Source organism: Pithys albifrons, chromosome 7 (genome assembly GCF_047495875.1).
Source record: "Pithys albifrons albifrons isolate INPA30051 chromosome 7, PitAlb_v1, whole genome shotgun sequence".
NCBI classification, from domain to species: Eukaryota; Metazoa; Chordata; class Aves; order Passeriformes; family Thamnophilidae; genus Pithys; species Pithys albifrons.
In genome coordinates, this window is record NC_092464.1 from 6311270 (window position 1) to 6324298 (window position 13029).

Consider the following 13029-nt stretch of genomic DNA (forward strand, 5'->3'; position numbering starts at 1 on the left):
GACTGGTCTGAGTCTGTGTGAGGCAGGCATTTACAGGACAGTTAGTTACTTGCATCATGATCCCAATACCTTTGCATGAATGGTTTACTGTCCCATTAGTCCCACACCAAAACCTCACACAGCCAAGAGCTTACACCTAACCAAAATCTCAGAAATGTGAGGGAAAGGGGAGTTCTGGGAGGGGTTCATGTATCCTAAAGTTCTGCTGCTCCATAGCAGGGATCTGGGATAATAAAAACACACAGAAAATGTCAGAGGACCATAGCAGCTCTCTTCCTTCTGGCAGAGCCTGCTCCCAGCACAGCCCCACTTCCAGCTGCTTGGGAATCCTGGCATCCCAGGAGCTGCACTTGATCTCCTTGCATATCACATGCAGCTCAAGCGCCTCAGTTATGCCACCTTGAATTAGCAGCATCTGCTGTCTATGTAACCTTGGCACTCGCCCTCTTTCCTTCCCAAGCTGCCTTGCCTAAATATTATTTCTACTTGCAAAAACATTGCATTGCATCACCATGGCGAGACGTCCTCCCTTGTCATTTCTGAGCAGTTGCTGTGTGCATGTTGATGACCTTGGCCACCTTTCAGCCATAGAAGTTGTTGGCCTCTAGCTTTTTTTCTCATGACAGGGCTGATAAACCTCCATAGTTAAGTCTTTTTGTACACAACACATGGATTAAATATAGGGTAAAAAGCTTGGGTTTTGAAAATGAAGTAGTTTCTGAGGGTCATCAGCAAATGTGACATTTGAGTCAGATTATCTGACTTAAGACTGACTGGCCAGGACAATTCCTGGCTACCAGGGTGTTCTCTCACACCATTTTAAGCTCGTACCCAGCACAAGGCAATGCACCTGGTGTTTTATAATGGGAGAGATGGATCTGTCTGTTACCAATGGCAGCATCTTTTTGCTATAACAAATAAATGTTGCTAAGGAAACTAAAATTGGCCATGGTCTTGCCTATCAGAAATCCTTGTGTGGGCCCCATTATGACCACGGCATTTAACTATCACACAGTATTTGTAACTAAGTTCAGAAAGTGCTGAAGCATTAGTGGGAACCTGGTATGGACTAGATATCTAAATTTCTGTGACATGAAAGAGGAATTAACTGCCTCAATATCTTCCAAGGTTGTTCTAATGCCTTTTTTTTAAGTTAATGACAGTCCAAGAGATCAAAATCTACTCCTACTTTTGCTGCCTGAGTGTCTTCACCGTGTTGGTCCCATCTGCACTGTAGCACCTCCTCCCATCATCTCTCTTTCCTCAAATTGCATTTTTGATCAGTAATTCCAGTAGTATCATAGTACCAAGAAAATAACCTTCCTCCCTTCAAAAGGATGTGGAAGGTATCAGTACTGTCCTCCTAGAGTCGTTTCCTGATCAGGAGTGCTGCCTTAGCTCAGCTAACACTTTGTGTATGACCTAGGACACTTGTGACTCATGGTCAATATATTTTCTATCACAAAAATCACTGGTACACATTTTAAATGATTTTGAATGTTTTTTTGTTTGGGGTTTTTTTTTAATAGAGGAGTGAGAGTGGGAAATGGAAGGCAGAGCAGAAGGGGGTTGTGGGAAAAAATGTGAGGAAAGACACCATGCAGCAGCTTATTGCTAAAAGAAATCCTGTTTAGCAGCTTCTTATTGCAGCTTTAAGAATTAAATGGGCTTCTTTAACAGTCTCTGGTTTTGTTTTACTTCTTTGCAGTTTGTGTACGATTCTTCCCATGCTGTTCAGTGGATATCACAAAATTTCCAGGAAAAATTTGGTGGAGGCTGCGAAAAACCTGCTACAGAATCGTCGAGCACAACTGGTTTGAAACTTTCATCATATTCATGATCCTGCTCAGCAGTGGAGCCCTGGTAAATGGGACAACATTTCCTAGCTGGTTAAAAGTGGACATGGGTCTCAGTATTCTCCAGTTTACCTGTCACTGAGATCTTGTGAGCCCTTACTGGACATACTCTCAAAGCAAATTGCATTTGGGGCTAAAATAGACCTTTAGCTTTTCTGATTTCACCCACCTTTACCATATTGTGTGAAAATTTCTTCTGACATAAAATTCTGACTTGCACATGTTTTGAAAAGCAAATTCTTGAGGAAATCTGTGTGAGAATGTTTCCTAGTGTTACTACTTCAGCATCCCATAAGTGTTCCATGCAAGTTCCCATCTGGAGATTTGTATTTTGCTCCAGGGTTGGATTTTCTTTTTTCTTTTTTTTTCCTTGTCTTCCCCCCCCCCCCCTCCCCATTCTGTAACCAGCAAATCAAAATCATAAAAGCCAGAGAATCAGTGCTACCCATGGAGCTAGTAGGTGCCTGTATTTATGTTTTGGATACATCTTAGTTTAACCCACTATACTTTCCCTGCGCAGGTAACTTCAGTTTGCATCAAAATGAACATTGTAATGGAGACTGGTTGGTCACTGCCCAAGACTCTGATAGGGGATCCTCTCCTCCTGAGATCCCACTGCTTACTGGGATTATCCTCTTTGCATTATCAGCCCTGGGCTCTTCACAGAGATGACTGCATATATTTATGTTTTTCTTTTACATGTCAAGAGTGCCACTGAATCTGGGGGAGTTTATCCCAGATTTTTATCCTGATGTAGAGCAAAGATGTAGATCAAGAGTTCTCCAGGCTTTGGTCTACTGGTCACTGGTCTTCTCCTCTGTAATGGAGTAAGACATCCTCCTACTAAATTTATAGGCAGTGCCATGTTTGGACAGGTTATCCACGTATTTCTGGAGGTCAGGATTAAGTTCACCCAAACAGATGAAACTGCCTTAAATAGTAATGCAAACATCATCTTAGAAAGGTGCCTGCTTCACCTCATCAGTAATAGTCATGGGCAGAAAGGCACAATGCAGAATGACTGTAAGGAAGCAGATTTACTAAAGAGAGCTGGAGAGAGAGCAGACAAGGAACAAGATAGACCAAACTACATCACAGCATCACACAAAAGCTGAACACCCCACTGGGCTGTATAAATTGCCATGTCCTTCCACTCTAGTTGGCATCAAGGAGGCCTCAGCTGGAGCACTGGCTTCAGCTCTGGGCACTGCACTTTGGGAAAGGCATGGGCTAATTGAAGAAACTCCAGAGAAGAGCAGCACAAATTATCAGTGGCCTAAAAAAAGAGGAAAACACAGAAGTACTGGGTTTATGTAGTTTAAAGAAATTCTCCACAGGGAAACAAAAAGGTGGAAATACATAAATGTTGATGGAAAACTGAAAGTAATGGACTGTTCTCCAGGTCCATCAGGGATGGACTGAAGTTTCATCCAGGGGATTTTATTTTATTTTGAGAAGTAAAAGAGGTGGAAGAACTTGGGCAAATAGTAGGCTGCTGAAAATTGGCACGGCTTTGCTGAAATCAATGGAGTCTGACAGTTTTTGCACCAGCTTGAGAATCAGACTGTTAATTTTGGAACACATTTTAAAGGGGGAATGTCGCTTGCTATAATATGCTTTAGATGAATACCCTTCCTTGCATGTGTAATTAAAAGTGCCTTAGATACTGAACACTGCAATATAAGTCACATTTAATTTTCATTCCACGCATTCATTTAGTTTTTGAGAATTTCAATTTAGCCAATGCAATTCTGTATAAGGGCAAATTATCCTGCATCTTCTCACATATCATCACTGCGCTTCAGTATTTGGACTGGAGATGTTGGAGGCAACACATAACTTTTACTGTGTTATTCTGGGGTGAGTTCTTCCAAAAACTGAGCTCATCTGGCTACATCCCTAGATCACACTAAGTTCTTAAGGGAGAAGAGCTATATATACCCTTAAGCCAGGATATATTTGTGTGTGGTAGTTAAACCATCAGAATATACCTACAACTTATTGCAAAGGATTCAAAAACCTTTCTTAAGCATTTAAGCCATAAGCACCCAAACTGAAAGCCTATTTTTTTAATAGTAATTGGGGATAACTGCAGGTATCCTGCTTAACTCTCTTTTAACATGCAGAGCAAAGCAGAAGAAATAGCCTGTCTTGATGTTTTGTATTGAAATGATTTCATCCATTGTCACCACGATAAAATGCAAAGCACCAGTTTTGCCATTTGGGTAAAACCCACAGCTTGTCCAGAAGTACAGAAGTGTTCAGGTAGCATATTTTTCATCCCTTAATAAGCTATTTCTTGACTCACAGTGTGCTTTTAGTAGACAAAACACAATGTACTTTTGGACAAGTTGGTAGAAAATAGGAAAGCAAAGGAGGGAGAGGAGGAAATCACTTTAAATAGTTTGTTGTTATTTTTGCAGTAATTGCAAAGTGCAGCAAGTCATCTGACAAAGTGAGTGAGCCCCTATGAGAAGTGATAAACTCCAATCTGTGCATTGTTTTCTGTGGCTTTCTCCAGCAGCTCTTTCACACCCTTGAAATATCATTTTTGAAGGCAAGATAGGAGACAGGGTTGCAGTGAAAACGTCACCCCAGAGTGTGAGGCCAAATGGACAAGCTTTGGCACAGGCTGCCAAAGCTTTCTTGTCAGTTTAATTACTGTTCCCTGGCAGGCAAATGAGCAGTGTGACTGCCTGAGTGACAAGTACCACACTTCTTGTATCTCCAGGCACTGGGTGTTTGCTAACTTTTTGAAGTTCGTCAGAAAGTAGGTACAGATCTGGAAATATGTAAATGCAGATAATTCAGATGATTGGCACAAACCCTCTCAAATAATGTTGTCTCTTGCTGCCAAGTGCTCTGGGTCACACGATGGGATGAGAGTAATGTGTCAAAGCGTGGGTTAGCCGGGTTACAGGGCCTTGGGAGCAGCTTGTGTAACAGAAGTGGCAGGAGTAGCTGGGGAACCAGAGTACAGCTTGACTTAGGACCCCCTAAATGGGCCATATATAGGCAACTCTGACACTAGGATCCTACAGTTTATTTGACTTACATTATAAAGTGAAGGCTAAATTATGAGACAGCTTTATTTTGCTTTCTTCTTGTAGGCATCTTGTTTTATACCTTAAATATTTTAAAGGGGTTATTAAGTTGCTCATATTTGATAAAGAAAGTCCTTTCAGGATACCCTGCATAAGATTAGTTAGAGAGACAGATGATATGGGGAGATAGATACCTTGACCTTTAAAGCATTATTGTTCTGTTAAGTGAATAATAATGAGCATTTCTTGAGGCAGATAACTGTAGCTACCTGAAATGTGATGACTGAACAGAAGCCAGGGAACTCCAGTACTCCATAACACAGGCAGGTTAATAACCCAATTTGTCATGATTAGCAATAAGATCTATTTGGCTAAATGTAAGGGTCATATTCTGACTCCTGAATATAGACATCCTGCGACCTGGAACATCCGAGGTGCCCAAATAGCAGTGGCACAGCCAACAGGAGCTGAGGCAAGATGTTCTTGGGCAGCTTGAGGTGGCACTCTGCTCCCAGATCCACACTCCCAAATTCAGGGTGCATAAGCTCTCATGCACTCAAAGGATGCCCAGGCAGTACAGCCAGTAGAGGCTGGAAAGAGAGAGCTAAGCTTGAGTCCATTATAAGGGAAAGCTGAACACATCTCTCTTAGGTCAGGGCCAGTCCAGTTTGTGCCTGAGCCCTCTTTCTGATTGTAACACCAAAATACATCAGAAATCACAGACAGCACATGATATCCTATCAAACAGTGCAACACCCATACTTTCCAACATGGCTTAGAAGTTATTTATCAATCCTTTGTACTTCCAGGCCTTTGAAGATATTTACCTTGAAGACCGAAAAAATATAAAAACCATGCTGGAATATGCTGACAAAATATTCACTTACATCTTTGTCTTGGAAATGCTCCTGAAGTGGGTGGCTTATGGCTTCAAGAAGTATTTCACCAATGCCTGGTGCTGGCTGGACTTCCTTATTGTAGATGTAAGTATTGTTTTGGAACTACAATGCTTCTTGTGTTGGATTTTGTGATGGGTGAGAACACGCTGTTAAGTTTGGCAGCTTTGCACTAGTGAATTGACAGCTGTCACTCCAGCTCTGAGTACCAACCCCAGGCAAAGCTCAAAGGAGGTCTTGATGTGTAACTGTGCATCCCCAGGAACTGGCGTGCCAAAGCAGAGAGGAATGATTGGGTTGTGATGTAAAGGTGTCACCCTGCTAATTTGAGTCGCATTCCCTCCTCGTCGGTAGGAATTCACTCTTTCTTACAGTGTTTAAGATCTCTTTCCACACTCCCAGCTAGCACAAGGTCCGGTTACCTCCGACTGCTCCACACATGCCCTCGACACACAAGTCTTTCAGCAGATTAGAGGAGCTGTCCTTGGCGCAGCTTCCCAGCAAGGCTGCCAGCAGCACGTAACAGTATGTTCAGTACTGTCTCCCAAGTATTTACCAGTGAAGGAGTCCAGGAGAAGGTGTGAATAGTCCTCTTGGCAAAGTGGCTTCACTATTACAAAACGTTACAAAAAACTCCAAATCCTTGAAATACCGCAAGGGTTAGTTCTCCTAATTTAAGCATAATTGTTAAAAAGGCAGTAATAGCTGAACACAAGGGAGCTACTACCAGGTTTGTCTCTTCCAAAGTTTCACATTGAATTGATGTGGGATCTGCCAACTTTGGGAAAGGTCAGCAACACCACATCCTCCAGATGAAGCTTAACATTTCATCACAGCATATCAACAAGAAGGCAATTATCTCCCTGAGGCCATTTTTTATTAGCTTGAGGTATTAGTGTGGGAGGCTGGCAGAGCTTTGCCGTGATTATATAACTTATTAAACTTCAAAAAATTATTTTTCCCCATTTTACATTTGAACCTTAACTCAGTGGAAGAACTGCACTTTCTGTGGCCCCTGTCCAGGAGACCACTTCAATGGGACAATTTACTTGTTTGAAGTTATGGACATGTCTAAGTGCACTGCTGGATCAGAGCCTTTGGAAGTTTCTCCAGAGCTTTAATAAATTGATATGAAAATTAAATTCTTTGCATAAATCGTAGGTCATAAATTCATCTTTGCATACATGCTTGGAAGCCTCTTAAAGGGAAGGCATTAATTTTTCTCAGATTACCTTCAGCAGAAGAGGAAGGCCTGCTTTAATTATCTAACCACAAAATTGGAAACCACTCATTCCTAAGTTATAGCCTAGCCCTGGAAACTGCTCTTGCTGTGGTTTAGAACAAGTGACATTGCTATTCTTTTCTTGTTTCTTCACCTGTAAAATGGGGCTAAGACTCACCTGAAGCATTGTATCGGCTTCCAGGGATTTGTTTTTGGAGTTTTTGTTTCAATGAGTTTTTGAAGACTGGAAGGGCTGAGTGAAGGCTGAATGTGGTCACAACCATAAGTAGGAGTCTTCCTGATGGAAGAAACAGTTTGCACAAGGAATTCACTGGAGTAGTTTGAAGCTCTGGTGCATCATTAACAATTTGAAATGAGTTCTACACATGTTAGAAATACATACTTGGTAGCATGACATCTCATTAGTACCAAAGAGGGTAAACCAAAAACAAAGCTGAATTCTGTCCTCCCTGTGAAAAATGCCCCTGGAACCCAAACCACACAAAACCGCAAAGTTTGGAACACCAAAAATTAGCTAAATGTTTAATGGTGGAATTTATGATTGTAAGAACAGTTGTAGAGGCACCCACAGGTGGGCTGGGGAAAGAGGCTTCACCTTTCTCTGTCACAGGATTGAGCACATAAGACATAAAACAGTGTTGTGGAGAAAGGGGGAACATGGGCCCTTAGGACTCCCCTTGTGCCCAGAAAATAAATCCCAGAGCCTTCTTACTGACCCTGAGTGTTTTAATTTCTTAACCCATGTTTAAATGTTCTACCCATGTTTAAATATTCCTTTTCCAAGCTCCCAATCTAACCAAAAAGTTGCTGCACCCTTGAGTTGGTTTGATTACTGGTTGACTCTAGACCATCACTTGCTCTTTAGCATTCCAGAAGCATAAAGCTTTTCCCCATGCTCCATTCTTTTCTTGAAAACATTTCCCAGTGCAGATTATGAGAACCTGGTACTATATTTTTAGCAGGTTTAACAGATGCTTTTCTCCTACCCTATTGCCAACCCACCCTGCCACTCTGAATTGGCTTAGTAACATCCTATCATTTTTCTAGCACACTTTTTATTTCGATTTACATTTTCTTTTTGGTCCTTTGAGTACTAAATCATTGCAACTGAACTGTAGAAGGGAGTGAATGGGTGAATTAGCTGCTCCAAAGAAGCAGATGAACCACTTGTCTGATTTTCTCAAATTTATTTGTTTAAAATTATTCACTTAAAAATTCCTGATCTGCAAATTATTCATTAGTGGTTTGGTATCAGTATTCAAAATTCAAGCTGAGATGGTTGATTTTTGATTGGACATGTGAAACCATCTCTCATCTGTGTCTTCTAATTGTACAAATGCAACTCAGGCTCTATTTTCTGTTTTGAATAATTCATAAAACCAGCTCAAAATTTGCAAGTATTCACAATTTTGAAATGGGATTTGAACCCAGAGGGAATATAAACATATTTCTTCTAATTTATATTTTTTATTTTAAATTTTTTTTACATCCTGCCTTGTCAGAGACCTTTGACACTGATTTGGGCCAGTAGAACAGCAAAGATTCCATCTGACAGTTGTAGATTAATAAAGAAAATTCTGTCTGCAATGCCTAATTATCAAAACACCCAGTAATCCACAAACAGAGATGTATTTTTGCTGGATGTAGAATCCCTAAAGGATGATCTCTGATGATGGGCTTTTCAGCATCTCAAAGTGTGCTACTGTAGCAAAACCATAAGAAAGCACTTTCACAGAACAATAAAGTCCTATCAACAACACTGCTACAGATTTGTTTGGGAGGAAGAGAGAAAGTGTTAATCAAACCACAAAATACAGGCTCATTTCAACTTAGAGTACCTGGGAAAGATGCCTTAGGTGTCTGCTGGAATTTGGGTATACTGAACAAACATCATCAACTTACATCTGTATGCTTTACCTCCTTGCAAAAAACCAAGTATACTGGTGAAAGTAACCCCCCTTCTACACTGCAAAGCACATCTCTCTGTCTTCATGAATTGGAGAGGTGGCACTCAATCTACAGCTCTTCAAATGAAGGAAAAGCAAAGACCATAGTATGTCTGTGTAGACAGACATCAGTATCACCATCAGGAATGGGATTTATGCACGGTCCTCTTCACTAGCATGCACAGGCAAATATTTTCACAAAGTATAGATATTTTCCAAGCATCCATGCATGCAAAACCTCCTCATACAAAGCAGATTAAATGAGGAGTTTGAATTTGACCAGAGATAGAGATGAGCGGCATTCAAAGTGAATGTTTATAAAACTGCTCTCAACCAGGCCTGTCCTGCAAGAGGAAGAGGCTGTTGGGGTTTAAAACAAGGGGCAGAGAGACTCCACCAGTGGTGCACGATGGTGTCATATTTGGTGTTCCTTTCAATTGTTTCCTCTGACCTATAAATATTATCTTGAGCTTATCTAGTTTGAGCTTCAGCCAATTAATTCTGAGCTATGTCCCAGTCTCTACTGACAGCAGATGGATTATTCCATTGCATAGTCTGTTCAGGAAAGGCATCAATCTGGAGCTTTGTATCATTCAAAGACTGGAGGTGTTGCAGTCAACAGCTTCTTCCCTCACTGCTCATGCATTGAAGGCAGAGACGAGAGACCGGAACTCCCCAGAAGCTGTCATGAGGAAGCTCATGGGAAAGGGATGTGAAGTCCCAACTCATTAGTAAGAATGCCCAGAAAAAAAAGTCACAGCCAAGTTTCATTGCCTGTGGCATTCACAGAAAAATCCTCTTAAACCGGCACTAATGTCATCACTCTAAAAAAGTCCATTATCACAAATCCATCATCTCCATTGCAGCTTTTGGGTTCACTTTAATTGACCAAAAGTTAGTCCCAATCCAGGCATAAAAAAACTCCCAACACTGGTTGCCACATACTGATTTCAGAGATGAGACATGATGAGAGTTTCTCCACCAGTTGTTTCTAACATTATCCCATCTTTGAAGACTTGATTCTTGCAGGAAGCTATTTTCTTAAAGAATTACTTTTTTAGGAATGCTGGTAGCCTCCTTCCCCTCCAGCCATCTCTAGCAATGGGCAGTCTTTGCACTTATGTCCTGCAGCCAGGAGGGGTGATCATCTCTAACTCTCAATTTTTGCCCTGGTGCCCCACCAGTTTCTCTCCAGCTGAAGTACCAGGAATAAAGATTGTTCTTTCTATCCCTTTTCACAGAAAACTGGCACCTGTGCCATGAACACAGGGGCTCACAACAGCTTTGGGTAGTATAGCTGTCTGCAAAATCATTCAAGTAAGGCTAAGCAATGGATTTGAAGGCCAGACATCTCAAATCAGTTATTCAACAAGTCTACTAGGCAGGATTTTGTAGATGTTTTTATGGGAGTAAAATAATATGTATTTTTCACTCTCCACAATAACTTTTATGAATTGTTCTAACACAACCTGGTGTTTGCCTGGAGCTGCTGAGTTTGTACCTAGGGATCTGTATTCCCTAGTCAGCAGCCTTCCAAATTCCCTGTTTGCTGTCAAACTTCCTGTTTGCTTGTTTGAGAATTGCTCATGAATGTTCAGTCATGAAATCATTTTCCCTTAACACTTAAAAATAAAGGCATTACATTTTCCAAGAGAGTTTCCTGGAAAGCACTCACTCTAAGATTTCTTCTTTGGATACTTCACCGTCAGACAAGTTAAGAAGCAGATAAAAATCCTTGAGTCTGAGATGAACATTTTAAAACAGTCTTTCTACCCCTAGTTAAAAATTGAATTGAATTAAATTATGCCCTTGCGTTGGATTGTCTTTAAGTGACAATTAAAACTTGCTGTGGGAAGTAAATATTGATGGCTTATGATTACTTTAATTGTTTTTTCCATCTGTATTCCCTGTTGATTAACAAGGTGATTTCTGTTTGCTGTACCAGTAATTACACAATCTGCTGTAATGAGTTGTTCCCAAACAGCACAGAAATCCAATTTGTATTCTTGGGAAATTATCCTAAAACATATGAATTTCATCTAGTTTCTGTTCAGAAAAGCACACAGGAGCAGAATGACAAAAATACAGCCAAGACAAATTAAAAATAATATGGCTTGTCACTTGGAGGAGCATCTTAAGAGTGAACTTATTAGTGCACTCTGTGAGTTGTCAAAAAACCATGGGGTGCAACAGGGTATTATTATTCCAGAATTCATTTTTGGACTAGTTTTTTTCCAGTTGCTCAAAGCAAATGTGCATGTGGGATTTTTGAAAATGTTTAAGTGCACATTCTTCTGAGTCTCTGTGATGGCATAAACCTCCCAGATAACTAATAGGAATGAGACTCCCTCTCCAGAAGCCAGGAAGCCTGGTTTTGAAGATGAAAAAAATAGAAAGAAGGAAAGAAAAAATGCTGGTTTACTACATATTGGCTAATTCGGGATAACTGGAAAAAAAATTCCACATGAAGAAGATAAGTGGTTTTAATGTGTGTTAGCAGGTCAGCCGAGGCTCTAAATCTCCCTTCTGCCACCCCACTCTTTATCTCAGCATAACACATGAAAAAACATCCAAATGTCTGGTCTTATCTTGGTTTGCACCTCATGTTTGTTACCACATGGATGCTAAAAGGGGAGCAACTGGGCTTTGTCAAGTGGAAGCACAAGCTCAGTCTCAGAGAAGGCACAGCAGGACAAAGCACACTGCAGCTGGAGGAAAAGGGTTGGCAAACACAGGCGAGGAGAAAAGTCCACAGTAAGCCTAGTTCACTGCCTGCCTACACCTTGCAAAGTGGTTGGGACATGAATAATTACTGCAATTACTGAAGAATTTCAATTACTGAGGGAGAGTTTCAACTTTTGAAAGTGGTGTAAAAAAACCCATCTCAACTCATTGTTCACAGCTAGGTTTACTAAACATTTTTGTTTCCTGAAGTTATTTAAAGATGCAGCACGTTTCAGTGTCCTTTTTTAGAAGACTATGCTTAAAAAGAAAACAACGAATAAAATCTTGGAGTTCTTGCATGCAGTTTGCTTGGCCCTTTCCATCACTATGAGTGTAGCAGCCAAATTCCATATACAGTGATTTTGTCCCTTGCATGGGTGATCAGAGCTGGGAGAGAAATGCAGACTATTTGACAGTTCAGAGTCCCACACACGCTGCAGGGACAGAGGAGGATTGTCCCTCTCCCTGATGACCAGCATCTTTGAAAGATCAACTGGCAGACCAAAATTGTCTTCCTACCACACTTGTGACTTCATCCAGGATGGCCAGGAACAGCTCAATGAACTGGTGTCAGGAGGAGGGAAAAGGAGGAAGTGAAGGTAGGGTAACAGCCTGCAGAATGGCAGGGATGCTTTAATAATGGGAGAGAGACCAAAGGAATTGGGATGAAACTTGAAAGCTCTGCCCTAGTGGTGTAGAGACTTTGTGCTGCCCTCCTCTCCTTGTAAGGCCAACTTTAGGAGACTTTGTGCTAAGGCAAATGAAGACTCCTACTTGGGATATGTACTCCTACTTGTACCATTAGCCTTCCTGGCAAAAGTCAGAGATCCTATAATTCTTCACAGTCCCTCTCTATTCTGGTATATTCAATACAATATCAGGATCCATCAGGTTCAAGAGTCCAACTAAACAGAAATTATTTTCAAGCTTAGATTGTCGTATTTCCCACATCAATTTGGTATTTTTCATATTGATATGGAACATCTGATTAAATAAATACTTTAGGGAAACAATCAAATCCAGAACAGCACCTTGTGGAAACAAACCAAATAGATTTTTCTCTCTTTTTTTCCTCTTTTTTTTTCCTCTTTTTTTTTTTCTCCCTTTTTCATTATGTCATAAATAAGCAGGGTTGATCCTAATCCTGCCCAGAAATAAACATGCTTTCAGCTCAGCACCTCAGCTCCTACTGGTTGGGATGGAAATGCAGCGGAGTTGATGGGGCTGAGTCCCCAGGGAATTGTTCTCTCAGTAATCACTATGCACACTCCTGGCATGGTAGCACCATCTTCACATAATAATCAAGTGTATTCCCATCTA

The 13029-nt window shown here is 40.9% G+C and overlaps 1 protein-coding gene across 1 annotated transcript in view; it reads left to right on the forward strand.

Moving 5' to 3' along the window:
* LOC139673931 (sodium channel protein type 5 subunit alpha-like) overlaps positions 1-13029 on the forward strand; it is a 209977-nt gene that overhangs the window by 170838 nt on the left and 26110 nt on the right. The window contains exons 20-21 of the mRNA XM_071559873.1: positions 1709-1863; positions 5710-5883. Coding sequence (XP_071415974.1) covers positions 1709-1863; positions 5710-5883 — 329 coding nt within the window. The remainder of the gene's footprint in view (positions 1-1708; positions 1864-5709; positions 5884-13029) is intronic.